The sequence below is a fragment of the Dermacentor albipictus genome, chromosome 6 (assembly GCF_038994185.2).
Source record: "Dermacentor albipictus isolate Rhodes 1998 colony chromosome 6, USDA_Dalb.pri_finalv2, whole genome shotgun sequence".
NCBI lineage: Eukaryota > Metazoa > Arthropoda > Arachnida > Ixodida > Ixodidae > Dermacentor > Dermacentor albipictus.
This window is the reverse complement of record NC_091826.1, coordinates 114740522-114767548: the sequence shown is the minus strand read 5'-3', so window position 1 is coordinate 114767548 and position 27027 is coordinate 114740522. Positions and strand designations below refer to the sequence as shown.

General features: G+C 46.3%; 2 protein-coding genes across 3 annotated transcripts in view; both read right to left on the bottom strand.

The window, feature by feature from the left end:
* LOC135908314 (uncharacterized) overlaps nt 1-27027 on the bottom strand; it is a 494518-nt gene that overhangs the window by 117015 nt on the left and 350476 nt on the right. The window lies entirely within an intron of this gene.
* LOC139047002 (uncharacterized) lies at nt 23185-25683 on the bottom strand. Of its 2 annotated transcripts, none has more exons than XM_070520934.1 (2): nt 25572-25669; nt 23185-24766 (listed from the first exon to the last, which is right to left on the bottom strand). In XM_070520934.1, the coding sequence occupies exon 2, from the start codon at nt 24579-24581 to the stop codon at nt 23445-23447; it is 1137 nt and encodes a 378-aa protein (XP_070377035.1). In that variant the 5' UTR covers nt 24582-24766; nt 25572-25669; the 3' UTR covers nt 23185-23444. The 2 variants fall into 2 exon arrangements, 1 of the variants encoding a protein (XP_070377035.1); XR_011507033.1 differs by lacking the exon at nt 23185-24766 and adding an exon at nt 25274-25348 and having other exon boundaries at nt 25572-25683.

Genomic DNA, 27027 nt, shown 5'->3' with positions numbered 1-27027 from the left:
AACGAAACTACTACGCATCCAAAAAACAGATTCGAAACCGAAATTCGCGTCATCCTTTATTGCATGAATGCGTACATCGTGATTTACATAAGTCACGGACTTAGCGATCGCTTTCTGTAAACTTAATATTAACGTACCACCTTCATAAAGCCATCAGGTATGCGTTTTTAGGTGACAAAGCATAAGGTGACCTGTACTTGTTCTCAGCTCTTTCAATAGTAATTGCGCTGGCCACATTGACCAGTAGCAACAGGGCGGCGCCCTAGAGGTTCCCACTTTTCCGGCCCAGCTTTTCCTCTAGAGTTGTTCTACTAACTCTATGGTGGCTGTAAGGCGGCTGCTGCTTACGGCGCGGCCTGGCGGCCACCGTTACCCGGCGTGTAAGCGCGACTGAGCCAACGAAAACAGAGACAGTGATGTCTCTGTTCCTTTCTATGTCTTTCTAGATGTCTTTATATCGACGTAAATGTGCCTGCACTAAATGGCCTATGATGTCATCTAATAAAATAATGTCAAAGAGCAGTGGCTATAAAAGTACCTTTATGAAGGATTATGTACTGAATCTTGTAAGTTATAGCAGCACTAGTGCCTCAGCAGAGCCCTTCAGCGCAAGGGCTGCGAGGCAAGTGCTCTGTAAGTGACTGCATTGCTGGTACAGCCTCTAAGGAGAGGTGCTACAAGATGCCTAGGCCAAATTATGTCAATCGTGTTAGTTCCGGCTCAGAATTTTAGTACACTTTTAAAATTAATGGAGGGTCATTGCTTAAGAAGTACGCTAGATGAAGAGGCATATTATGGCGGAATAATGAAGGGAGTACTTTTTAACGCGATTGCGTTAAGGAGCTCTTGTCGCAGAAAAGCCGGTGTCATCGGTGTCGGCGGCGTTGGGCATAAGCGAAAAATCCAGGAAGTCAATTCATAAATGAAAACAAGTTGCAAGATGGGCTGGGTGGGAATCAAACTAGGGTCTCCGGGGTGTGAGACGGAGACGCTACCACTCAGCCATGAGCTTTTTTTTATGAATTGCTCAGCCATGAGTTCGATGGTTCAAAGCGAGACAAAAGCGCCTCTAGTGAATGCGGTGTTGCCTTAGAAACGCACCGTAGAAAGTTGTACTGTGGTGTATATCGGTAATTATGTGCATGTAAATTACAGAACTCGCAATTAACCGTGTAGCGAAGTACGTTTTCGATACATTTCTTCTGCGCTTGGCACACACTCAGAGCCATCTCGCGGCAAACACAGAGAACCCCCTTCTCGCTATGTACGGCGGTGCCCCGACAGGTGGCGCGCCTTTCGTCTGCTTGTCCCCTTCGTAGTGGGCAGGGAATGAGATGATATACCGTAAGTCTATTGCCACACCAACTACATGCCGCAGGGTTAGTTTAACTTAGAAGACACGGGTGAGTACTGCAGGTGTGCCCAATTCATAGTCTACAACGCAGCACTTCCCACTGTCTTGTTCTTCTTTAGCAGATGCAGTAGCCTATTTTTGGTTTGATTCAGTCTAGTTTGTTGCATACCTATGTGTCTCACTGCCTTTCCCAATATTATCGCAGGCTATGTCGTGAAAATGGCTTAACGTCTGTGTACGGTACAGGCGGCACTATCGTCTGCAACTACATTTTCTTTCATGCTCCTATGGCCAGGTACGCAGCATACTATGATCACTTGGTTGCCCACATAAGCTAAACATAGCAAGCTTTACAGTTCGTTAAAAACTGAATTCTTGTGTTTTAGTAGATTCATTAGAGCACTAACGATGCTCAATGACTCTGTGAAGAAAATTGCGTTTGTACCATTCATTAACTTTATGTGTGTAACTACAAAGAGGATTGCGTATATAAATTCCGCTGTATAAATATTTGTACGCGCATTTAGGGCTCCAGACATTGAAACTGACGGTCCCAGAGTTGTATAAGTAACAGCAGTAAGATATCTCGAAGCGTCCGTGTAATGTTGAGGCTGTGTTTCTTTTTTTCCAGAGTTGGTCTGCGTTTTTGGATCTGCTGAATCCATATGTTAATTGCGCGGCATAGATTCGATGCATACTGGTCTTTGTAGCTGCACTTAGTATCCCAAAGCTCACATGCCAAAACTTGTTATCCCGGCTGTGGTGGCCGCATTTCGATGAGAGCGAAATGCAAAAAATCCGTGTCTCTTGCATTGGGGCACCTTATAGATCCCCTGTTGGTCAAAGTTAATCTGGAGTCCCCTATAACAGCACGCCTCATGATGAAATCGTGGTTTTGGCGCTTAAAACACCAGGATACATACAAAGCTTGTCGGGAAAGTGAATTAGGAGAGTGCAGGTGGCATCGCCACATGCATGGGGCTTTGATGTGTGCATTCAGTGCCAGTGGCGTGCTACATGTCATGCCCACGATCTATGAACGTTCTGGCCATGAAGATTCGCGGAGGATAATTTGTAGGCAAATTTCGCCCCACTCAGGGGGATATTTTGGTTACGTTTATTTTGAGGCCACGTAAGAATGACTGTGCGTGGGCGTGTGCAATGCATATTTAGTGTTTGTAATGAGAAATCATGCTTTTTTCAGAACCGCGGTTCCTAAGTAGAATGTTTAAAGATTTTTGAGACCAGAGAGCATGTGGTGCAATATTCAGCACCAAGACAATTGGCCTCGAGCTCCACCACTGGAAAAGCTGGCGCCACCGTCGGCGTGACGTGCTAGGAGGGATCACGTGGACATAGCGGCCGCGTCGGCTGCTTCGGGCGCGCCGAAGCGAGCTGAAAACGAGTTTAAATTCCCTCGTACGCAGTGGTCTTCATTTAGTGGCGAAATTTTCCCGCTTCGAGTGTCTCCTTTGCAACGCTTCAAAGTACTACAATAGGAAGTGGCTAACTTTGAAGGCGCAACATGGTAGGCTACTGCTCGGTGCCGCAGGGCTGGACGCACGTTACGGAGGCCGGTGTCAGCCTTATTCACACATAGCCGCAGGACAAGAAGCCGCGTGAAGCTTGGCTCGCGAAATATAAAACCGGCTACAGTCATCGGCTACAACTCGGGTATGCAGCAAGCACTGACGCGAGGAAGATTTCTGCTACGGCGTCCGGTCTGCGATGTTCTGAAAACGCGCACACAGACGCTCGCCCGTGTTCGCTACCCGACTAATGTCATGACGGTTTGGTCTTTGAATTTGTCGATGCTATAGATACTTTCAAGTTCAGTGGAGTGGAAAGGCAGCGGTAAGAAGCAGATTTAAAAAAAAGCATGGCATATGGTCATGTTTGTGTTATGAATTAATGCATTGGATTACAAAAAAGAAGCAGCGGGAAATTGCACGCTGAGAACACCGATAAACATACAGTGTGATGCAACTCGAGAAATAATATTGAAAGGTCAAAGAATTAAAAAGAAAAAGAAATTGAATCGTGGCGACGGCACATCACAGTCCCGGGGGCGTCGAAGTCTCTACAATGAAATTATTTTTGAACAGCTCTGATAGCGTCCACGCAACAATGGTTGCTTGTATACTGTCAAATGCTCACATTCTGCGGCACGGTGCGAAAACGCGCGCGCGCAGAAAGCGAAACAGTGCGCGGACAAGCATGCAGATGCGCAGTCGGTCGCTGCGAATCTGCGCGATCGCTGCATTGAGGCTTCGTTCTATTACGCTCCATTGAGTTATAGAAACACTATAAGAACATATTTCACATAGTTCGCTCTCAGCGTTTACCTACCTTTCACGAAAGAAGCCGGTTCGGGAGACTCCATCGCGGCGACCGCGCGCAGTGGCGTTTACTGTACGTATTGGGTAAAGATATAGAGTCTGTGAACGATTCTGTGCTTTCAGTTTGCCCAAGATTATTATTTAGACAGTAAGAAACTTCTCTCGTTTCGAAAGTACTTACAGAAATGTCCGGGAGAGCTCACGCGTGGTGTTTTCAGTGAGCGTTGACAGCAAAACCTATAACGAGCGCGCCACGTGATCCCTCATACTACGCCAGCGAGGCGCTTCCGATAGATGGCGGCTCCGTAACTCCTCGCAGCCAATAGGTATGCATGTCTGTGATGATATCTGGGTTGTGTGGCCGCGAAGAGGCGAATAATAAGCGGCAGTTCTGGTGCGCATTGTGCAGCCATGGGGCAGCGAATAAAACGCGTTGCCACGAGAGCGAGAGCTGCGTGCGGCTAGAGAGCATCGAGCGTGGAACGATGCGGACGCCAGCTCCCTGACCGGTGTTTCGAGTCACGGCTTTCTTCGACCTCGTGTCCTGCGGCCATGCGGACCTGTTGAGGCCGATGAACCTCTCTGCCACTGCTGCTTAGCCGGGCACAGGGGGCCAGCTGCCATAGCAGCTTGGCGCCGTATTTGATCTGAGGGCCTCGTGCCCCAGCGGTGTTCACGGCCTGGCATCCCGGAAGCACCCGACTGCGGACCTAGTGATCCGATATGCCGGCAGCTAGCGGAAACACTTGCTGGCTAGCCAGTGACCTGTACTTCAGCGGGCTGGTGTTCTGCCGGCCTGCTGTACGCTTCTACTGCTGTCAAGTCACGGTCCGGTCACGAAGACAACCACCACAGCATCCACGACGACACAGCGGCGAGTAGGAGGGTCGACGTGTGCTTAGTCGAGTTAGGGATTCTTGACATTCTAGACAATTACGGTTACCGTTGTTCAGTTCTTTGTCGAGTGTGTAAATTGTCGCGTCTGTGGAATATAGACTCAGTCGTCCGCACGAAGCGCCTGACTGCCGTGTTAATTATTGAGGATTCTGGGCCGACATTATCTACGTTATCAGAATGTCCCATTTCTGAGACTTAAATCGCTGCCTTCTTTCAGAAGCGAGAGCGGGAGCATTGCAGAAGCAGTCAAGTGAGTTGGCTGCACAGTGTTCTAGTGAATTGGCTTACGCAATTCAAGGAAGCCTATTTCAAATGGACACACAAGACCATCATTGGTTATTTTATGTTTGAACACACCATTGAGCTACTATAACAGCATTTCACAACAAAGCTTTCCAATTTCTGTTTGACTGTATCAAAATAGCTAAATTAACACTACATAAGTAAGTGTAGTGCCAATTTCTTCACGAAGCGTCGCCTTCTATAGCACGCTTTAAGACATGAACGCGTGCATGTATTAAATAGCAAATTATTCAGGATGTCTTTTCTTATGTGAAACTATATGTTTATTTCTGTTGGAGATAACTGCATTCCGTCTCTTTCTCTGGGTAAATTTTAATCGGAGGAGATCGCTTTATAGACTAGCAGTGCAAAGTGCTAATTGTGATAATCGTGCCAACTATCTGTTTAATTAGTAAAGTTAGTGTAGACGTTGCAATGGCGGAAATGAGCCCTTAACATGCAGGGCCTACCAAGCTAAAACTAATTTTGTAACTAGTAGCAGTTTCAAGCACGTCAAATTGCGCGCCAAGATTACCTCGATGTCATGACTCTTTTCTAGCTTCACTACAAATCTATGCAATCCTCTGGGAAGCAATGACGAGGCCAAATAATTTGTGACATTGACTTCGTCGATCTCAGATATGGTGTTAGTTACAAAAATGCCTCCAAGTAAATCCGTCCTGCTTGTTCACGGGCTTCAATTACACTATTACAACATGAGCCCTGAAGCGATTAAGAAAAAAGACAATTACCACGATTTTTAAAATTAAATGCTTCTACAATCGCGACTTACTGAGAATATAATGTCCAACAGTTAAGGTAACCCAGTTAAAGGTGAGAACTAGGCTGGCATCTGCGACGGCTAGGCGCCTTACAAAATCGACATAACAAAAAGAAAACGGTATACGTGGCTAAAAAAAATTAAAAAAACTTGAATGTGAATACCGACAAAAAAAAAGAACGCTGGCCGCGGGCAACCCACATCGTGGAGAAGTCGTCGGCGTGTGTGAGGCCGAACGCGGCCACAATGATTTAGCCCGCCGTCATGATGCTTCCCTGGTGTCGACTGACGACCGCCCGCCGGTGGTCGGCAAGCGGGCTGGCCATTTTCAAAACCCTAGACCGGCCCAACTCAGATGGTTCAATTTTGGCCTCTACTTTTTATCTCGTAATGGGCGTCGGCCCGATCTTTCGCCAAGTTCTTTTTTTTTTTTTGCTTGGGAAGCGATGTCAGCCGTCAAGCGTTAAGCACCGACGAGAGTTATGATATTCGCAGAGCTTAGCTCCAGTGCACGGCTCCGACGGCTAGGGACCCGCTCGTCTGTGCTCGCATTGCAGCCGACGGTGCCACGGATATCACGGCACTTTCTTCTGCGTGCTAATTTACTGCGAGGACACATTGGCACACGAATATCCTCTGGACATGCAGATTAGATCCGAATGTTCAAGTCCCAGTATGGGCGCACAGTGGATAACATGGAGGCAATAAATTCTGGACTTTCTATTTAAAACACCCTTCGGACATCGACATGATTGAAGTTTTGGGAATCAAACAAATCCCAAGACTTTATTCCTGTGGATGTCCGAAGGTTGTTTTCAACGGGATGTCCCATACCGGACATATATGTGCGACAAACACTTGCAATGCTCCTCCTACGCGATGTATGTAAGCACAGATGATGTGACTGTTTATTCGCTTTTGCTGATTCTACAACATAGCTCGCGTTCGGTCAACTCAATGCATCGTTATGCGGATCGATGCACGCTGCTTGCTGTGGCTTATATATATTCTGCATTGAAGTAATCACAGTAAATTATAGGCCCGCACATATGTAGGTGCCTAAAATTTCCCTCGGTTCCCGTTACGTGCGACCAAAGCTGAACGCATGCCGTTGCGCCGCCCCTCCTTGCACTAGATCGCGACATTCATGCACACATGTGTTTACTGTGATAGCAAAAGGTAACCTTATCGAGCCTTCACCAAAATGCTACCGTACCGTTTTGCTAAATTCATTACGCGTGGTCCGTGCATTCCGTTGCTAAAACAGAGAGCACCGAGCACAACGAAAACCACGGAACAAGGAAGGAACAAGGAAGATTGAAGTAACAACACTGAAGCGACGAAAAATCGCTCCAGCAGGTATTACGCGATTGTTGCGCGGAGTGTTAACGCTCTTCAACGGCTGCGCTCAGGGCGCGCTCACCTGAAAACACATGTCCGACATCGGCATGAAGCTACCGCACTCAGGTTAAACGTCCAATGAAGACGAGAAATGTACAAGTTACTATGAAGGGCCCATATTGCACAAGCACATCAGCAGAAAAGGTGTACGGAGCTGCAGGCAGAGCACCTGAATAACTGCACGTTAAAACCTACCGCAAGGCATAGCCCAATGCATGTCCTATGCTCTCAGAACATGTGCCAAGAAAGTCGAGTACTGCCTCCCGTGACGAAGAACAGTAATAGTATAGAATAATAATAATCATAATAATAATGATAATCTTTATTAAGCACCCAAGAAAACCAGTACAGAATAACGGGCCCATCTAAGACAATGGTGACTTGTGCGACGTGGCCCGGCATCGCCAGCTAAGCGATGTGGTTGTAGTATACAAGCACACATTTAAAACCAACAAGGAAAAGGGAAACAAATGAGAGTGATAAAGGTAGAGCAGGTTTCCAAGGCATCGAAACAAAAGCATAGAGAAATCACAGCTAAACCGCCACAAACGACAGGAAACTGAGTACACACGTTTGTATTACAGCATGTTCAATAGACTGTTCAATTTAGACCGAGAGTCGACAGAAAAATAGTTGTCCGACAAATTATTAAATATCTTGAGGACATACACGCAGCGTCTTGCTGCTCCGCATCAAGTAGACACGCGCGGTGCAACGAAGCGCCTTTCTTTGCGCAGCGGTCGCGGGGAGGCGTGCGGATGCTTAAATTCATCAATCCAGAAATGGCGCTGCACAACCGCAGAAATGAATAAAGGTTGAAAGGAGGAGAAACAGAGATTATGAAAAATACTTTTGTTTGATGGTCTCACGCGATTGCACGCCACGCTTCTTAATATATTTTTTAAGTGGTTATCAAATCGGTCCAGCGAACGTTGTGAGCCAGGAAGCGAAAACTGTTATACAATACCTTAAGGTGCTGTATGCAAGGGAATGTACTATCATTTTTTAGTCTTAAACGGCACCAAACCTTTAATGCTAAAAGGTAAACATGCGACAGATTTTAGTTTGGAGTATACATGCACCCCGTCATTATGCCACGACAAGTCACTATCGAAATGAATGCCGAGATACTTAACTGAGTTTGTATTTTCGACAGGAGTACACTGATAGGATAAGCAGTCTTGGGTATGAATATACACTGGAATGACCATGGTTCCAATCTTCAGGAGATTTTTAAAGCATATAATTTTTCTATAGAATTCTATAGAATAGAATTCTTCTGAAGAAGCAGGGGAAGAAAGAACGAAGACTTGGTCGTTCGAACTGGTTGGTGTGGTCAGTTATTGTGCAGAGGTATCCGGCTTTTCGTTTAGCATTTCTAATTTTTTGCTTTGTGTCTTGTTTTGTTTTATTCACCTTGCTTTTCATTGTATGGCGAGTTCAAGCTGGTCAGACTAACCTGATATCTCTTTGTTCTACTCGTAAAGTGCATTCCCCTAGGCTAGCTCTATGCCTGCCCGCAAATGGCCGATTGGCTCCATTTTGCGCAGTGGCATCAATAGTGTCCCTTTATCTGATCATCATCATCATCATCATCAGCCTGGTTACGCCCACTGCAGGGCAAAGGCCTCTCCCATATTATGCGAAGCATATTACGAGGGCTCAACCCAGCTCCTCAGGCGCGGCGGTGACCATGAAATCACGTGACACCGTGACGTCACGACAGAGGAGAAGTGGCTTTGGCTCAACTCTTGCAAGACGGGCTGGGTGGGAATCGAACCAGGGTCTCCGGAGTGTGGGACGGAGACGCTACCACTGAGCCACGAGTACAACGCTTCAAAGCGGTACAAAAGCGCCTCTAGTGAATGCGGTGTTGCCTTAGAAACGCGCTGTTTCTAAGGCGTGCGTCTCTTGCTCAGGCGCACATTTCGTTGCCGCGCCGAACGCTGCTTTGCTCGACGCTCACCGCGTCCAATGCGGGGCGCGTAGTCGCTGCCCTGCAGCCCATTGTCTTACACCCCTTGGCGGGTCGACGGGAACGCTGTCGCGTTCCACTCTTGAAGGCGAAGAAGTAATGCATGAGTTGTTTCTTCGTCTAGCCGAACCAAATATAGCCAAGCAACAGCAGTTCACCAGGCTAAACAGTGGTTCAACAACTAAAATAAAGGCTAGTATGCTTCGCATCCTGGGCTTAACCTTACCTAAGCCACAGCCATTTTTTTTCTCCAACAACCCCGGTCATGTACTAATTGTGGCCACGCCGTCCCTGCAAACTTCTTAATCTCACCCGCCCACCTAACTTTCTGCCGCCCCCTGCTGCGCTTCCCTTCCCTTGGAATCCATTCCGTAACCCTTAATGACCATCGGTTATCTTCCCTCCTCATTACATGTCCTGCCCATGCCCATTTCTTTTTCTTGATTTCAACTAAGATGTCATTAACTCGCGTTTGTTCTCTGACCCAATCTGCTCTTTTCTTATCCCTTGACGTTACACCTATCATTCTTCTTTCCATAGCTCGTTGCGTCGTCCTCAATTTGAGTAGAACTCTTTTCGTAAGCCTCCAGGTTTCTGCCCCGTAGGTGAGTACTGGTAAGACACAGCTGTTATATACTTTTCTCTTAAGGGATAATGGCAACCTGCTGTTCATGATCTGAGAATGCCTGCCAAACGCACCTCAGCCCATTCTTATTCTCCTAATTATTTCCGTCTCATGATCCGGATCCGCCGTCACTACCTGCCCCAAGTAGGTGTATTCCCTTACGACTTCCAGTGCCTCACTGCCTATTGTAAATTGCTGTTGTCTTCCGAGACTGTTAAACATTACTTTAGTTTTCTGCAGATTAATTTTTAAACCCACTCTTCTGCTTTGCCTCTCCAGGTCAGTGAGCATGCATTGCAATTGGTCCCCTGAGTTACTAAGCAAGGCAATATCATCAGCGAATCGCAAGTTACTAAGGTACTCTCCATTAACTTTTATCCCCAATTCTTCCCAATCCAGGTCTCTGAATACCTCTTGTAAACATGCTGTGAATAGCATTGGAGAGATCGTATCTCCCTGCCTGACGCCTTTCTTTATTGGGATTTTGTTGCTTGCTTTATGGAGGACTATGGTGGCTGTGGAGCCGCTATATATATCTTTCAGCATTTTTACATACGGGTCGTCTACACCCTGATTCCGTAATGCCTCCATGACTGCTGAGGTTTCGACAGAATCAAACGCTTTCTCGTAATCAATGAAATCTATATATAAGGGTTGGTTATATTCCGCACATTTATCTATTACCTGATTGATAGTGTGAATATGATCTATTGTTGAGTAGCCTTTACGGAATCTTGCCTGGTCCTTTGCTTGACAGAAGTCTAAGGTGTTCCTGATTCTATTTGCGATTGCCTTAGTAAATAGGTTGTAGGCAACGGACAGTAAGCTGATCGGTCTATAATTTTTCAAATCTTTGGCGTCTCCTTTCTTATGAATTAGGATTATGTTAGCGTTTTTCCAAGATTCCGGTACGCTCGAGGTCATGAGGCATTGTGTATACAGGGTGGCCAGTTTCTCTAGAACAATCTGTCCACCATCCTTCAACAAATCTGCTGTTACCTGATCCTCCCCAGCCGCCTTCGCCCTTTGCATATCTCCCAAGGCTTTCTTTACTTCTTCCGGCGTTACCTTTGGGACTTCGAATTCCTCTATACTATTTTCCCTTCCATTATCGTCGTGGGTGCCACTGGTACTGTATAAATCTCTATAGAACTCCTCAGCCACTTGAATTATCTCATCCATATTAGTAATGATATTGCCGGCTTTGTCTCTTAACGCATACATCTGATTCTTGCCGTTTCCTAGTTTCTTCTTCACTGTTTTTAGGCTTCCTCCGTTCCTGAGAGCATGTTCAATTCTATCCATATTATACTTCCTTATGTCAGCTGTCTTACGTTTGTTGATTAACTTCGAAAGTTCTGCCAGTTCTATTCTAGCTGCGGTGTTAGAGGCTTTCATACATTGGCGTTTCTTGATCAGATCTTTGGTCTCCTGCGATAGTTTGCTGGTACCCTGCCTAATGGAGTTACCACCGACTTCCATTGCACACTCCTTAATGATGCCCACAAGATTGTCGTTCATTGTTTCAACACTAAGGTCCTCTTCCTGAGTTAAAGCTGAATACCTGTTCTGTAGCTTGATCTGGAATTCTTCTATTTTCCCTCTTACTGCCAACTCATTAATCGGCTTCTTATGTACTAGTTTCTTCCGTTCCCTCCTCAGGTCTAGGCTAATTCGAGTTCTTACCATCCTGTGGTCACTGCAGCGCACTTTGCCGAGCACGTCCACATCTTGTATGATGCGAGGGTTACCGCAGAGTATGAGGTCTATTTCATTTCTAGTCTCACCGTTCGGGCTCCTGCACGTCCACTTTCGGCTATCCCGCTTGCGGAAGAAGGTATTCATTATCCTCATATTATTCTGTTCCGCAAACTCTACTAATAACTCTCCCCTGCTATTCCTAGCGCCTATTCCATAATCCCCCACTGCCTTGTCTCCAGCCTGCTTCTTGATAGCAGCCTTCTTTATCTGATAGCAAGATAATAATAATAATAATAATAATAATAATAATAATAATAATAATAATAATAATAATAATAATAATATATTTTTATTCACTTCAATTCATACAACGTGTTCCAGCCTGCATAAGCGTTGCCGCTTGTGTGCTGAGCTGGGCAGCCAGGTTAGGTTTACCTCTCATGCCTATCAATACATACGATACAGATGAAGAACCCGCAAGTTATTCAGTGCAGCTTCGAAATGCCACTTGCCTTTTCTAGACAACCACAAGAATACGCCAATTTGTTCGCAGTGATATTATTTCCTGTTCCTCAGTTTTGGGGTGCGTCCGAGACCTAGTCATCTTTTCCGAGTCTGCATCGAATCCGATGAGCCCGTTTATTTCATCGCGCCTCGCTTACTTGAGCGGTTCAGCCCGTGGGATCAACGCGAGCCTGAATCCCTCAGAAGTATTCGACTTGTTAGCAGCTAATGGCGCTGTTTTTGTATAGGGATGTAGCCAAATTATCAAGAACGAGAAGTCAGCCATAGAATCGGCGATTGCTGCTTTCGCTGGAAAAGCTTGTGCGCTGGATGTGTACCCCTAGTATTTTTGCTGGCCGGAGCTATCATTGCTTTATTAACCGCTGTATTCAGGCCTGTACGCCTCACAAGAGGCAGGCCACATTTGTTAAATATTATAAAAACGCGAATTCCTCTGCCATAGAAAACGAACTTGAAGAATTTATCACTGAATTTATGCCGAGCTTTTACAGTAGCACTGTTCAAGGAAAGTGGTTTCTCTTTAAAGAAGAACTTGCCTACTTGATGGATAGCTACATTCCTGTAAAATGCACTGTTTCTTCTCCCAAAGCTCCTTTGTTTAAGTCTATCTTAAACGCTTGTTAAACAAAAAGAAACGGGTATTCCGCCGAGCGAAAGTGGTGATGACGCCTGAACAACGGCACGCGTACAACTGTGCTGAGCCCGAGTAAAAAAATGGCATTGCACACGCAAAAGACGTGTTCCACAACTTTACCTTGACCACTCTGCTTGAAGTAACCCTCGGCATATTTGGAGTGTAGTTCTTGTCAGCAAGTATAACACGATATATTTGCTCGACAGCAATGGTGATACTGTTCCTCATGGTGATTTCTGCAATGTGTTAGACGATGATCTTGTTTCTTGCTTTTCTGGCTTAATAGCCTTTTCTATGCCACCAATCGCCGACCCTGGTTTTATTCCAATGGACTTCATCTCTGTAGATTCAGCTGGGGTGTGACGTCTCATAGAAAATTAAAGGTTGCCTAGCTCTGCAGGTAATGATAAAATAAACCCAAAGTTCCTAAAAAATACAAAAAATTACTGTTCCATTATAATTTCCGAATTATATTCCCAGTCTTTACAGGCTACCACTTGGCCAGAATATTGGAAGGTGGGTAAGGTGGTGACCATAACGACGCGGGCTCGCAGTATGATGCAGAGGCATTACTGAACTAATTCAGTAAGCTCAAAGTAAATTACATCACCAAAATGTTCAATTACGACCTAAACACAACCTACAGACATGATCGCGTCGGAGTTTAATTTGGATGTACCAGAAAAACATAGTTCTGTTACTCTGAACATCAAGCCCACACCACTTTTCCGAGCGGCGTGGCCCGCTCAGTTCCTTCCAACAACGCTGTCTCGCGCGTCTCCGCGCATGCGCAAGAAAGCTGTGGTTGCCGGGAAGCGAGACAAGCAGTTAGTTAGCTTTGAAATCTATCGCCTTCCACTCTTAAAAGCGAAGCTTAAGCGTTCTCCAAATTTTCGCAATCGTTTTCGCTTGCCTGTGTCGAACGCTGCTGTAGCCTGGTCGAAGGCGTCCTTGTGTCCGTGACTAGGACCGATTACAGAAATAGGCTGGCAACACGAACATTACAAATAACCATGGACGTATGGGTACTGCGAAAAATTTGAGCCAGATAACCGCTTCCTTTCCAGATTTGACAGTGCCGTGAGTACGATAAATGAATACAATGCAAACTCAGAAAAGAAAAACAGCAGCTTCCACCATTGTTGGAAAACAAACAGCACTAGCCTACCCTAGGCGCATGATGATGAACCAGAAAACAGATTTCTTCGTTAATATTATTGTATATGGCTAAACCCAATAATTACGTACTGTCATATAATAAAAACACTGTGACAGGCTTGGCAGAATGTTTATTGGTGACTAAATTTGTGCTTGCTACGCACCTCTAGGGGGTAATTGTGCGCTCTCGACGGAAAGCCTGCGTAGTGGAGGTAGTAGTTTTCGTGGCGGGGTCGATTCTTTTCTCCCTCTGCAGCGATTCGCTGGAACATAAGATTTTGCAGGGCAACGCGAATGCGTTTTGTGGGCAAGCATCATGTAGCCACAGTTGATGTGAAGGGCCTATCATCACAGCGTCACGTATATTTTGTTACCACGGGTTGAGCAAAAAAAGATTGCCCTAGCCGAATGCGAAAATGCATGTGCACTTGAAAGGACAAATGCAAATGGCTATATTCGGCTACAATTTTTTCCCCATGTTTTGTATTCGGCTACGTTTGCGCTACAATTTCTCTAGCTTTGGGCTACGCCACCTAGTCAGACCTGGCAACACCGAGCCGAGCGCGCGCGTAGCCGCTTCTTTCCGACTCCGAAATGATTAAGCAACGCATCATATGTGATCCTGAGGAGCAGGCAGCTTTTAGATCAGTAAAGCCGAGCAGAAACGGGAACCAGCTCTTCTAGGCCGTGCCGACGCTGCAGCCTAGGCACAAGAATATGCTCGTGCAGCCGAGCGCAAGCAGCAACTGCGTAGCGAGTATCTGGCAGCCTACCAAGCCGTACTTAAAGGGAAGCTGAAGAGTCTGTCAAATTCAATAAGACGCTCATATACGGATGCGAGAACCTTATAAACGATGCAGGTAAAAAATTGGGAGTGGGGGATTTTTCACTTAGGAGCGACGCAGTCGTCGGTTAAAATTGCACTGTAGCTCCTCCCCCCGTCGAGCGCCGCGCGCTGCTGCTGACGCTGACGATGAGAGCAGAGACCGGAAACCGCGTCGTGCTGACGTCAGCACTGGTGTTCCGTTCCTTCGCAGTGTCCGCGACCGTGGTTATTTCTGCGTGCGTGCCGTCCCAATCTGCTTCGCTCGACCCTAAATTCCTTTGTTTGTGCGTATGTATAGTGGTAGTTGACGTGCGCAGCATCAATTGAACTTGTAGGCCGCTCACGCCGGCGTTCTGTGCGGCCTACGATTACACGAACACCAGCAGCCGTGACGATGTTCCATTAGTTCCCGCAAGAGAAGAAGCTTTCAGCTAAGTGGAATGCTGCTGTGAAGCGAAAGAACTTCAAGCGCTCAAGAACAACAGTGATGTGCTCCAACCACTTCCGTGACGACGATTACTAGCAGAGTTTATCAATAATGTGTTCGTGTTAGCACGCTGAACGGAAGGTGCATGTCTATCGCCCAACCTTGACGCAGTTTTGTTCGCCAAGCGCCGCGAATTTTCTATTCGCACGTGTGTTGTGAAACAGCCTGCATGCAGCTACCATAACGCAGTGCAAATGTAAAGTGTGTATGTGTTGGAAAGCCGGCTCACGCCAGGACGCTGCGCTTCCCCTTCTCTCGCACACATAGAGAAACCGACGATCTCACGTAGCCGACGGAATTCTCCGGTTACGAGTAGCGTGCGGATGGCGCACTGATGAAGGTTTAAAAAAATAAATTATGGGGTTTTACGTGCGAAAACCACTTTCTGATTATGAGCCATGCCATAGTGGAGGACTTCGTAAATTTTGACCACCTGGGGTTCTTTAACGTGCACCTAAATCTAAGTACACGGGTGTTTTCACATTTCGCCCGCATCGATATGCGGCCGTCGTGGCCTGATGAAGGTTCTGTATACTACACGTGCCACAACAGCCGGTAAACTTTTCCCGCGTTTAAACCATCTGTGTGGATTGCCGATAGCTTTGGGGCAGCGCACAAATGCCGAAGATCGCATCACCGCTTACGTTCTGCGAGGAGTCATGCAGGAACATAACACCACAGTTTGCCAGGAAACATGCTCACTGGATTGCTGAGTGCAGCTTAGCAAAAAAACATACTCACCAAAGAACATTTCCAACAGAAGGAGATGCTAACACTTCGTCTTCGTTCGTGTGGAAAGCACTGCTTGCATCCAGCATCTTTTGCTTCTTGGAGAGGACGGCTTTTTCGCAATCGGCTCGTACATGTAGGGAGTAAAGTATAAACCCCATACAAGTGATCTTGCACGCGACAGCGACAGCAACAAGTGAAGCGATGGGTGTCGCGTTCACTCGTCGCATAGAAACCGAACTCCGCGCGAACGGCGGCTTTAAGCGACGACTTCCCGGTATGAGGGCGGCAATATACGCGCTGAAACTAGCTTGACGTGTGCTTTATCACCTTAAGTTCATGTATTTTACAGTAAAAAGGAGCATAAAATATTTCTGTAGGTCTTCCACTAGGTTCATATTCTTGCACTTGTAAAATTCAATAGTTCGCGCGTTCCGTGCGACAAACAGTAGTATTTGAGTTATGTACATCCCGTTCCGGTTTCTCACTATTGGCTTGTCGCTCATAGCACTTGCGGGCGACGAGCGACGAGTTCTAGATTTTTAGAAATGAGCGATCGAGCGACGACACCGACCAATCTGTTCAAGCAACGGCCTGTTTTGTCGCTCGAAGCCATCGCCTGTCGCCGTCGCGCCCAAAGTCGCTCTCTTGGGGTTTGGACTTAACGCCGAACTGCTCAGAGTAAGGCCAGCTCTCGAAATTTTCCAATACCGTCTTAGCAAAACAGCACCAAACTATTTAGCACCGTGCTTCATGTGTAGCGGCAGCAGTCGGTCTGGACGAACACCATTGTTGACGTCACGAAGCGCCCGACAAATCACAGGCGCAAACGAGGCGCGCGAGCTGCCCCGAGTCTGCTGCTGCACTTTTCGTCGAAAAAAAATCTGTTTGCGCTTTCCTTCGCTCAATTTCGATGCCTTATTCGAATTCATAGGGTTGAAAACCATGACGTAGCGCTCTTAACTCATATTTTCTGGAAAAGCTTTCAGCTTCCCTTCAAATGAACCGTCGGGAGTCACCCGGTGATAAACACAGGGGCAGCATGTTTCAGCTTCGCTGGGTAACCATCTGTACAAAGGGATTGGCCCGTGAGTTTTTTACTGTCAGCGTCTGCTTCTGTGCGAATGGTTTCAAGGGTTGTCGCGATCACTGGCAATATACTTGTGTTGCACGTGACCACTAGGCTGAAGGAACGGTGGGCGAGTCACAAATATGTAAATATGAGTGTGAATTAGAAAGCAGGGAAGTGTAAGGCGTAGAATAACTGAGACTTGGAATACAAAGGTGAGTGCGGCTGTTCATTTAACATGTAGAGTTCATAGTATGTGGTCTGTGAAATTAATAGGAATGGTATGAAGGTGCTGTCAAGTATGGTAGGTGATTAAATCGTGCGATGAGGTTCATAAATTACCGTGCATAACATAGAGCCTGCTTATTATGGCAGGACAACCGATATTGCGTAATTAGACATCTGACCTGCAGTTGACACATAATAGGATGAGAATGATAAAAACGACGATGACAGTAATGGTGCAAATACTTGCAGGTAATTTTGTTTCTATATCCTCGTGGAGTGCCTCTGCATATTGTAAACAAGAATACCAGCCCGCGTCTGCACATTGAAAGCGCAATTTAAGTTTAGCTATCCATTGCAGTCAGGATCAGTTAACATCTGGCCAAGAGGAAAGGAACGGACTAACAATAGTTCATCATGGAGAATAAGCACCAACATAAAACAGTGCAGTTGATTATATTTACACCACGAAAGTATGAATTCTTCCTAATCCTTCAGAATCTAACAGAATACTCACATTGTAGATTATATGAATACCATGCTTGTTGTTGAATTCATTCAAAGCGCGTAAAGCGGCCAATGAAATTTTTGGCGTAACTTGTTCAAAATTCATAATGCCTGCTTTGCCTCCTGCGCAGCGGCGATTGGTTTCTTCTCTGGGTGAGCGATCCTGTTATCTAGGACGACTGCGCTGTGTGCACGGAGTTCTTTGTATTGTAGCACAATCGCCGACAGCCCTAATTTATGAGGCGCCGCTGTTCGCCTATACTTTCTTTATTGCATAGCACACCCTTTATTTATAAGGCTAGTCCATGCAGAGCAGGCGTGTGCAATAATTCTGCGATGATTCTATAGCTGCACCGGTAATTTTCCTTCACTGACAGTGTTAAGACTTAGGGGAAATGTTACGATATGTAGAAAAACGAAGCACCCGGTCAATATATTGAAATATGTTATTGCTGTAGGAATTATATGGACACTGCAGGCGCATTTCTGCCGTAGCCGTTGCCGAAGCTCTCGCCGTGAGGTACAGCATAAAGTCCAAAGGCGATAAAATCAGCGCCGTGCGTCGTATGTTTCATATGTTAGTTTAAGCGTCGGAGGGTGAGCCTGCGAACGCAGCTGAATCTCGCGTGTACGAGAGAGGTAGGAGGGCCGGAAGGCACCTTTACTGCTATCGCGCGCGAGGCCCGAGGGTGAGGAAACGGAGGGGGGGGGGGGGGTGAGGAGGACCTTCTTCTGCGGTGGCTGTAAGGCGGCTGCTGCTTACGGCGCGGCCTGGCGGCCACCGTTACCCGGCGTGTAAGCGCGACTGAGCCAACGAAAACAGAGACAGTGATGTCTCTGTTCCTTTCTATGTCTTTCTAGATGTCTTTATATCGACGTAAATGTGCCTGCACTAAATGGCCTATGATGTCATCTAATAAAATAATGTCAAAGAGCAGTGGCTATAAAAGTACCTTTATGAAGGATTATGTACTGAATCTTGTAAGTTATAGCAGCACTAGTGCCTCAGCAGAGCCCTTCAGCGCAAGGGCTGCGAGGCAAGTGCTCTGTAAGTGACTGCATTGCTGGTACAGCCTCTAAGGAGAGGTGCTACAAGATGCCTAGGCCAAATTATGTCAATCGTGTTAGTTCCGGCTCAGAATTTTAGTACACTTTTAAAATTAATGGAGGGTCATTGCTTAAGAAGTACGCTAGATGAAGAGGCATATTATGGCGGAATAATGAAGGGAGTACTTTTTAACGCGATTGCGTTAAGGAGCTCTTGTCGCAGAAAAGCCGGTGTCATCGGTGTCGGCGGCGTTGGGCATAAGCGAAAAATCCAGGAAGTCAATTCATAAATGAAAACAAGTTGCAAGATGGGCTAGGTGGGAATCAAACTAGGGTCGCCGGGGTGTGAGACGGAGACGCTACCACTCAGCCATGAGCTTTTTTTTATGAATTGCTCAGCCATGAGTTCGATGGTTCAAAGCGAGACAAAAGCGCCTCTAGTGAATGCGGTGTTGCCTTAGAAACGCACCGTAGAAAGTTGTACTGTGGTGTATATCGGTAATTATGTGCATGTAAATTACAGAACTCGCAATTAAACGTGTAGCGAAGTACGTTTTCGCTACATTTCTTCTCCGCTTGGCGCACACGCAGAGCCATCTCGCGGAAACACAGAGAAACCCCTTCTCGCTATGTACGGCGCTGCCCCGACAGGTGGCGTGCCTTTCGTCTGCTTCTCCCCTTCGTAGTGGGCAGAGAATGAGATCATATAACGCAAGTCTATTGCCACGCCAATTACATGCCGCAGGGTTAGTTTAACTTAAGACACGGGTGAGTACTGCAGGTGTGCCCAATTCATAATCTACAACGCAGCACTTCCCACTGTCTTGTTCTTCTTTAACAGATGCAGCAGCCTATTTTTTGTTCCATTCAGTCTAGTTTGTTGCATACGTATGTGTCTCACCGCCTTTGCCAATATTTTCGAAGGCTATGTCGTGAATATGGCTTAAGGTCTGTGTACGGTACAGGCGGCACTTTCGTCTGCAACTACATTTTCTTTCATGCTCCTAGGGCCAGGTACGCAGCATACTATGATCACTTAGTTGCCCACATAGGCTAAACATAGCAAGCTTTACAGTTCGTTAAAAACTGAATTCTTGTGTTTTAGTAGTTTCATTAGAGCACTAACGATGCTCAATGACTCTGTGAAGAAAATTGCGTTTGTACCATTCATTAACTTGATGTGTTTAACTACAGAGAGGATTGGGTATGCTTCCGCTGTATAAATATTTGTACGCGCATTTAGGGCTCCAGACATTGAAACTGACGGTCCCAGAGTTGCATAAGTAACACCAGTAAGATATCTCGAAGCGTCCGTGTAATGTTGAAGCTGTGTTTGTTTATTTCCAGAGCTCGTCTGCGCTTTTGGATCTGCTGAAGCCATATGTTAATAGTGCGGCATAGATTCGATGCATACTGGTCTTTGTAGCTGCACTTAGTATGCCAGAGCTCACATGCCAAAACTTGTTATCGCGGCTGTGGTGGCCGCATTTCGATCAGAGCGAAATGCAAAAAATCCGTGTCTTGCATTGGAGCACTTTATATATCCCCTGTTGGGCAAAATTAATCTGCAGTCCCCTACAGCAGCACGCCTCATGATGAAATCGTGGTTTTGGCGCTTAAAACACCAGGATACATACAAAGCTTGTCGGGAAAGCGAATTAGGAGAGTGTAGGTGGCATCGGCACATGCATGGGGCTTTGATGTGGGCACGCAGTGCCAGTGGCGTGCTATATGTCGTGCCCACGATGTATGAACGTTGTGGCCATGAAGACTCGCGGAGGATAATTTGTAGGCAAATTTCGCCCCACTCGCGGGGATATTTTGGTTACGTTTATTTTCAGGCCACATAAGAATGACTGTGCGTGGGCGTGTGCAATGCATATTTAGTGTTTGTAATGAGAAATCATGCTTTTTTCAGAACCGCGGTTCCTAAGTAGAATGTTTGAAGATTTTTGAGACCAGAGAGCATGTGGTGCAATATTCAGCACCAAGACCTTTTTCACGATGGAAGAGCGCCTCTAGCGGCGAGAGCCGAAAGCAAATACGGTGGCTCTCGGTTGACGCGGCGGCATGACAGTCTTTGTTGCTTTGCGTTGTGCTGTGACTGCTGCTGTTTAAAGTTTTACATATACACGCTTGCATCGTCACCGCTGATTTTCGCAACCACCTGTCGACTCTTGCGAAGCTTTCTTCGACATGTTTTCTATTGAAGACTTCAAGAAACTTCACGACTCCGGCGGTCAGTGGAGCTGCGATTTGGAGTTGGTGCCGCCAGTGACTGACAACATGATCGACAGCCATTTCGGCGAGTCGCACCGGCAGCTGCATAAAGGCTGGATGTTCAAAGAGGAAAGGTACATTCGCCGGATCGAGTATTTGATGTGCGGACAACCAACAGGGACCGAACTTGTGTTGCGCAGCATATGTTTGTGCTCGATGAAAGCTGGCCACTACAAGCAAGTCGTAGCGCTTGCTAAAGGCGGAGCAGGGGCCGTCGTCCAAGCATACTGCGATTGCGTTGCTGGGTAAGTACATTTTTTAGAGACGTGAAATGCTGTGCACGAATGTGCTGTCCGCCCTTATGATATAACACTGAACGACGATGTAGAAAACGGTGTCTTAACAACGGCGTGTTCGCGAGGTGGCAGCGCTTTCACCGTCTCTACGTGCAAGCACCGCTACGGCTCGCTGTCGGGAAACATTCATTTTTCGTTTACAAAGTAAGTCGAGCCACAGGCTGTGGGCGATGCGTGCCGTAAAAGCATTCACATGTAACTGGTTCGGGCCTATATGACCTTGCGAAGAGTAGTTCGCGGCGAATAGTTCTGGCGATTATTTGATTTTCTACCGTATTTACGCAAAAAAAAAAACATCCCGACCGTGCATAAATCGTTTAAGCTATCTATATCATGCACGGATAACAGCGCCTTCGAGAACCTTGCCCGTGCAGCTAGAAAAGAAAAAGAATGAAAATCAATGTACGCTCGCACTTCAATGTAGTGCAGCGAGTCCGCGTTTCTTAAATATATATTTGAAGTATTAAGTATGTACGACCGACTCGCCCAACAACGTGCTCTCTTAAATATATATTCTGTAACGAACATTAGCTTTCTCTTTCCGTTTGTTTTGCCCACTCACAGGAGCATTTAACAGGCATCTAAATGTGAATACTTTTTATTTTCTTCTGATTTTCCTAGGCAAAGCCAAAGGTGCCAGCATATAGCTGCATTGCTGTTTGCCATACGAAGTATCCAGAGGCCGTCTTGTACGAGTGTCCCGTGCAGATGGATGGCACCAACACAAGGTAAGGTGAATGTTTTTATTCAGAACACAGTTCAAGTTAATCAGGTAAAATGCAGCGAACAGAATAAGGAGGTACGTATGTGGTAGAACACAAGACGATGTGACAAATGACTTCAAAAGGAGCTTTGGTCTGGTATCTACACTCTTCCTTGTAAAGGTACGTTAATGTAGAATGTAAGCATGCTGATAGAGAAACACTGTATTTGAAAAGAGGTGAGCTAGCATGCTGATCGGATTCACAGGAGTTTGCAGTGTCCATCATTAGTGCAAAATAACCGCATGCGTAATCAAATGTCAAAATAGATCTTGGCCAGTAAGCTTTATAAAACATGTGTATGAACTGTATACAAGTCCCCGCATTTTGTTATTTTCAGGACAAAACCATTTGCTGACCAAACCCTTGGCGGACATCACCTTTAAGAAACATGTGATTAACAAGACGGTGCGCGTTAAGGCTAAGCGACAACTTCCTCCTCATTTGAGAACAGCTGGGCAGTCTGGGCTGTTGAAGTTCAGGAGTGCGATTGCAACACATGCACCTGAGCTGGTGTGGAACCGTTACACAGAGAGGCCAGCACCAGTGAGAAATGCGAGCCCCATCAACGACACAGAGGACATGAATTCGCAGAAGTGCCTCACATTGATCGATGAATATTTCAAGGAGCAGGTGTCGCTCACAGCTACCGAGAGGGCAGATATCTGTGCAAAGACCGTAGGCCAGGATAAGAACCCTCTGTGGTTCACAGAAAGAACCGGGAAGCTAACTGCTTCAAAGTTCCGCAGAATACTGCACTGCCTGAAGCCAGAAGGGCTTGTTAAAGAAATACTTTATCCTCGCAAAGAAATAATGAAGAGTGGTGACCCCAGGCTCTACGGAATACAAAATGAAGCAAAAGCAGTTCAAAAATATCTAGAATTCATGCAGCTATATGACAAAAATATAGATGTCCTGGAAACAGGATTGCATATTCATGAATTGCATTCTTTCATCGCCGCATCGCCCGATCGCCTTGTGAGAGATGGCAGTGAGGATGGCCTTCTAGAAGTGAAGTGCCCCGCTTCGAAAGCTGGCCAAAGAGTTGTCGACGCCTGCGCTGACAAAGGTTTTTACTTGGCAGTAACTAATGGTGAGGTCACCCTGAAGAAAGACCATTATTATTACTACCAAGTACAAGGACAGATGGGAGTCGCGAACAAGCCATGGTGCGACTTTGTAGTCTTCACAGACCATGCTGACCTGCAAGACTGCATATCAGTGGAACGTATATATTTTGACGCAGAAATTTGGAAAGACACTTCAGGGCCTGCTGTACTTCTATAAGGCTGCTATTATTCCAGAACTCATGACCAGACGTATCCGACGCCTTGGATTTCTTTACACTACAGGTGCAGGCTACGTGTCCTACAAGAAGTATGCTGTGGGGTTTTATCTAGTTGACCATTGTGATGAGGACAATCTGAAGATGACAATCAGAAGGCTGACACACACATAGTGCGTTCCTTTGCATCATAAAACTTTAGTGCATGACGACACCTTTTAGGTGCTCCGAATAAATATACTGCATGCTTTCGTGTTCTATTACATGGTGTCTGTCTCCACTTCCTTCCCATTATTTATTAGTGGTCGCCTAAAGTTTGAGAGAAATGCACATGTTGTGAAAATTGCATCTGCTATGTCTAACATGTTTATAGGTAAGGGTCTGTCCAATAAATGGAACTCCTTGATTCTTCTTATGACCCTTTCAATGTGCACCCGTGCACTTGCAACATGCTTTGTGGCTTCAACATCCTTGGCACTCATCTGCGCTTCTCCAGGAATACGAAATGGAGGCATATGAAGGACAACACCACGTGGCAGGAGGTCATCTACCTTGAATCCCTTGTCAACCATGATGCCATCTCCTGATTCGAATAGATCAAGTACTCCAGACTGTTGCACAATAGGTCTGTCACTGGTACTTCCCCCATATAATGGCGACACAAAGCTAACATAGCAGTCAGGTGTTGCACCTACAACACATTTCATTGTGTTTGCGAACTTGTAGTGGGAGAAAGTTCGTCTTTGGGCAGTTAAGCTTGAAGGCTTTTGTATACGGATTTCTGTTGTGTCAAGTATTATACGTGTGTTTGGGTACCGTCTAAAATGAAGTGGCATGTGCTGTTGTACTTCAGGAAGTGTGGGGAAGCTAGTTATTTCAGTGAGAACCTTCTGCAATATAAGTACCCATTCTGAAAATATACGACTGAATGATGGCATTGAAATTAAAAAATTGCGAGCAATCTCTCGTGTGGCCATACCTGTCCTTAAGCGAACCAGTACTGCATACATCTGCTCGGCAGCAGCGAGTGACCTGCTCTTTATGTCTATTGCAAACCGAGGGTTATTGTTCAAAACTAAATTTAGTATATCGTAAAACACTTGCACAGAAGGCAATCCTGTGTAATACAACATATGCTCAGTACCTTGCATGTTATCGAGGCACAGTGTTGTAGCCTTCAGCTCGTAGTAATGTGATTTCCACTGTATTGTCTGTTCCTCAGCAGCTTTTAGCTGTACTTCTAGCTTTTGCACCTTCTTTCTTTCTGCACTTAATTGGCTTTCAAGCAGCATAATACGCTCTAGAGAGAAATTATCCGTCTGGCAGCTCTTTTCGTGTTCAGCTGGTACACTATGCAATACTGCACTATCTTCACAGGTCGTAGAGCCTAATGACATTGCACTTGCTGCTCTGCTTAATGGCGTTCCTTGACCAAGAGGTGGAGTAGATGCCCCGGCAACTGGTTGACAATCCTGTGGTGTCCTATTTTGGCCTGCTGCTATACTCGGTGGAGTCCTCTGTCCAACAGCTGATGTGGTTGCACCGCTGCTGGCTTGGCCACTTGCATTTGCCAGTCTTGAAGCTGATAAATAACATTAAAATATATTTCGCGACAGTGTAACAATGTGCTATTTAAGACTAATAAGATAGGCGCAACATCAAATATAAAGACTCTGTACTACTCATAAACAAGTGACCACTTAATCTCCCTTTGCTAGATAAAGACTCATTAAAATGGGTTAGTGTTTAGAGAAGGGAGCATCTAGCCGCCGATACCGTAACTGACTCGCCCAAGACGAAAGCGCGAGTTATATTGCGGCAGAAAGAGCAATCAACATTCGCTATTCAAGAAGCTTCACTCGCAAGTACTGCACGATGCTGCTTAGCATCGGCAATCGCACGACAGCCGGCGTATTCAGCATTACACGGGCGATTTCATGATAATGAAAAATAATATCAAGTGCCGAATACAAAATGAAGAAAAATTACTGCAAGGTCGTAAATGCTGACAGTTGACGAATCTCAAACAGCGTCACACACAGCCTATACCTTGCCGTTTCTTGAACTCTGTCAAAGCGAGCGATTGACCCAGGGCATCTCATTGGCGTGTGCTTGAAAACCGATGGTACGTAGTCCGGGTGGGGCATAAAGCGGGAGGGCGCTCCTGAAATAAAATGTGACGGTTAAACAGCGTGAGTGTTTCTGTTATTAACGCGTGTACGACACAGGACACACTGCGCTAACACAACCGAAACTGCGTACTAAACAAATGCACGATCGCCGACCTGCCACGGTCCCGCTCGGAAAGGGCTCGAAGTTACACTTATGCGCTCAACAGACACGCTGTTCATCAAGTAATAAGGAATATCAAGTCACTGTTTCTTTACCTGTTACGAAGTGATTGCTGCAGACGCGGGAGTTCGCTGTCGGTTCCCACGGCGATCCGTCGGCGTTGACGCGATGTATTACTTGCACCCATTTCTTTCGTCTCGTTGCCTGAAGCGTCGCGGCAGGAAATCTAAAAAATCGCACATTTGGAGGCTTTCCGCTGGCATTACTGCAGCCTACGGCAGCACATCGCTGTGGCATCGCAAAAAAAAAAAGCTATGATCCTGCCTGCCAAGGAGCAGCGCGGCCAACACGGAGAGCCCGTACGTACGTTCTATGGCGGATGTCACCAAAAATGTTTCGGGCGCTCGCCGCTAGTGTCGCTGTCAGAGTACTTCCGGTGCGCATGCGCACAAGGCACCCATGAAAAAGGCCTATTGGCCTCAAGCTCCACCACTGGAAAACCTGGCGCCACCGTCGGCGTGACCTGCTAGGAGGGATCACGTGGACATAGCGGCTGCGTCGGCTGCTTCGGGCGCGCCGAAGCGAGCTGAAAACGAGTTTAAATTCCCTCGTACGCTGCGGTCCTCATTTAGTGGCGAAATTTTCCCGCTTCGAGTGTCTCCTTTACAACGCTTGAAAGTACTACAATAGGAAGTGGCTGACTTTGAAGGCGCAACGTGGTAGGCTACTGCTCAGTGCCGCAGGGCTGGACGCACGTTACGGAGGCCGGTGTCAGCCTTATTCAAACATAGCCGCAGGACAAGAAGCCGCGTGAAGCTTGGCTCGCGAAATATAAAACTGGCAAACAGTCATCGGCTACAACTCCGGTATGCAGCAAGCACTGACGCGAGGAAGATTTCTGCTACGGCGTCCGGTCTGCGATGTTCTGAAAACGCGCACACAGACGCTCGCCCGAGTCCGCTACCCGACTAATGTCATAACGGTTTGGTCTTTGAATTTGTCGATGCTATAGATACTGGCAAGTTCAGTGGAATGGAAAGGCAGCGGTAAGAAGCACATTTAAAAAAAAAGCATGGCATATGGTCATGTCTGTGTTATGAATTAATGCACTGGATTACTAAAAAGGAGCAGCGGGAAATTGCGCGCAGAGAACACCGATAAACATACAGTGCGATGCAACTCGAGAAATAATATTGAAGGGTCAAAGAATTTAAAAGAAAAAAAAAACTGTATCGTCGCGACGGCACATCACAGTCCCGTAGGCGTCGAAGTCTCTACAACGAAATTATTTTCGAACAGCTCTGATAGCGCCCACGCAACAATGGTAATAATAATATTTGGGGTTTTACGTGCCAAAACCACTTTCTGATTATGAGGCACGCCGTAGTGGAGGACTCCGGAAATTTTGACCACCTGGGGTTCTTTAACGTGCACCTGACAACAATGGTTGATTGTATACATTCAAATGCTTATATTCTGCGGCCTAAAGCTCATTGCACGGTGCGAAAACGCGCGCGCGGAGAAAGCGAAACAGTGCGCGGACAAGCATGC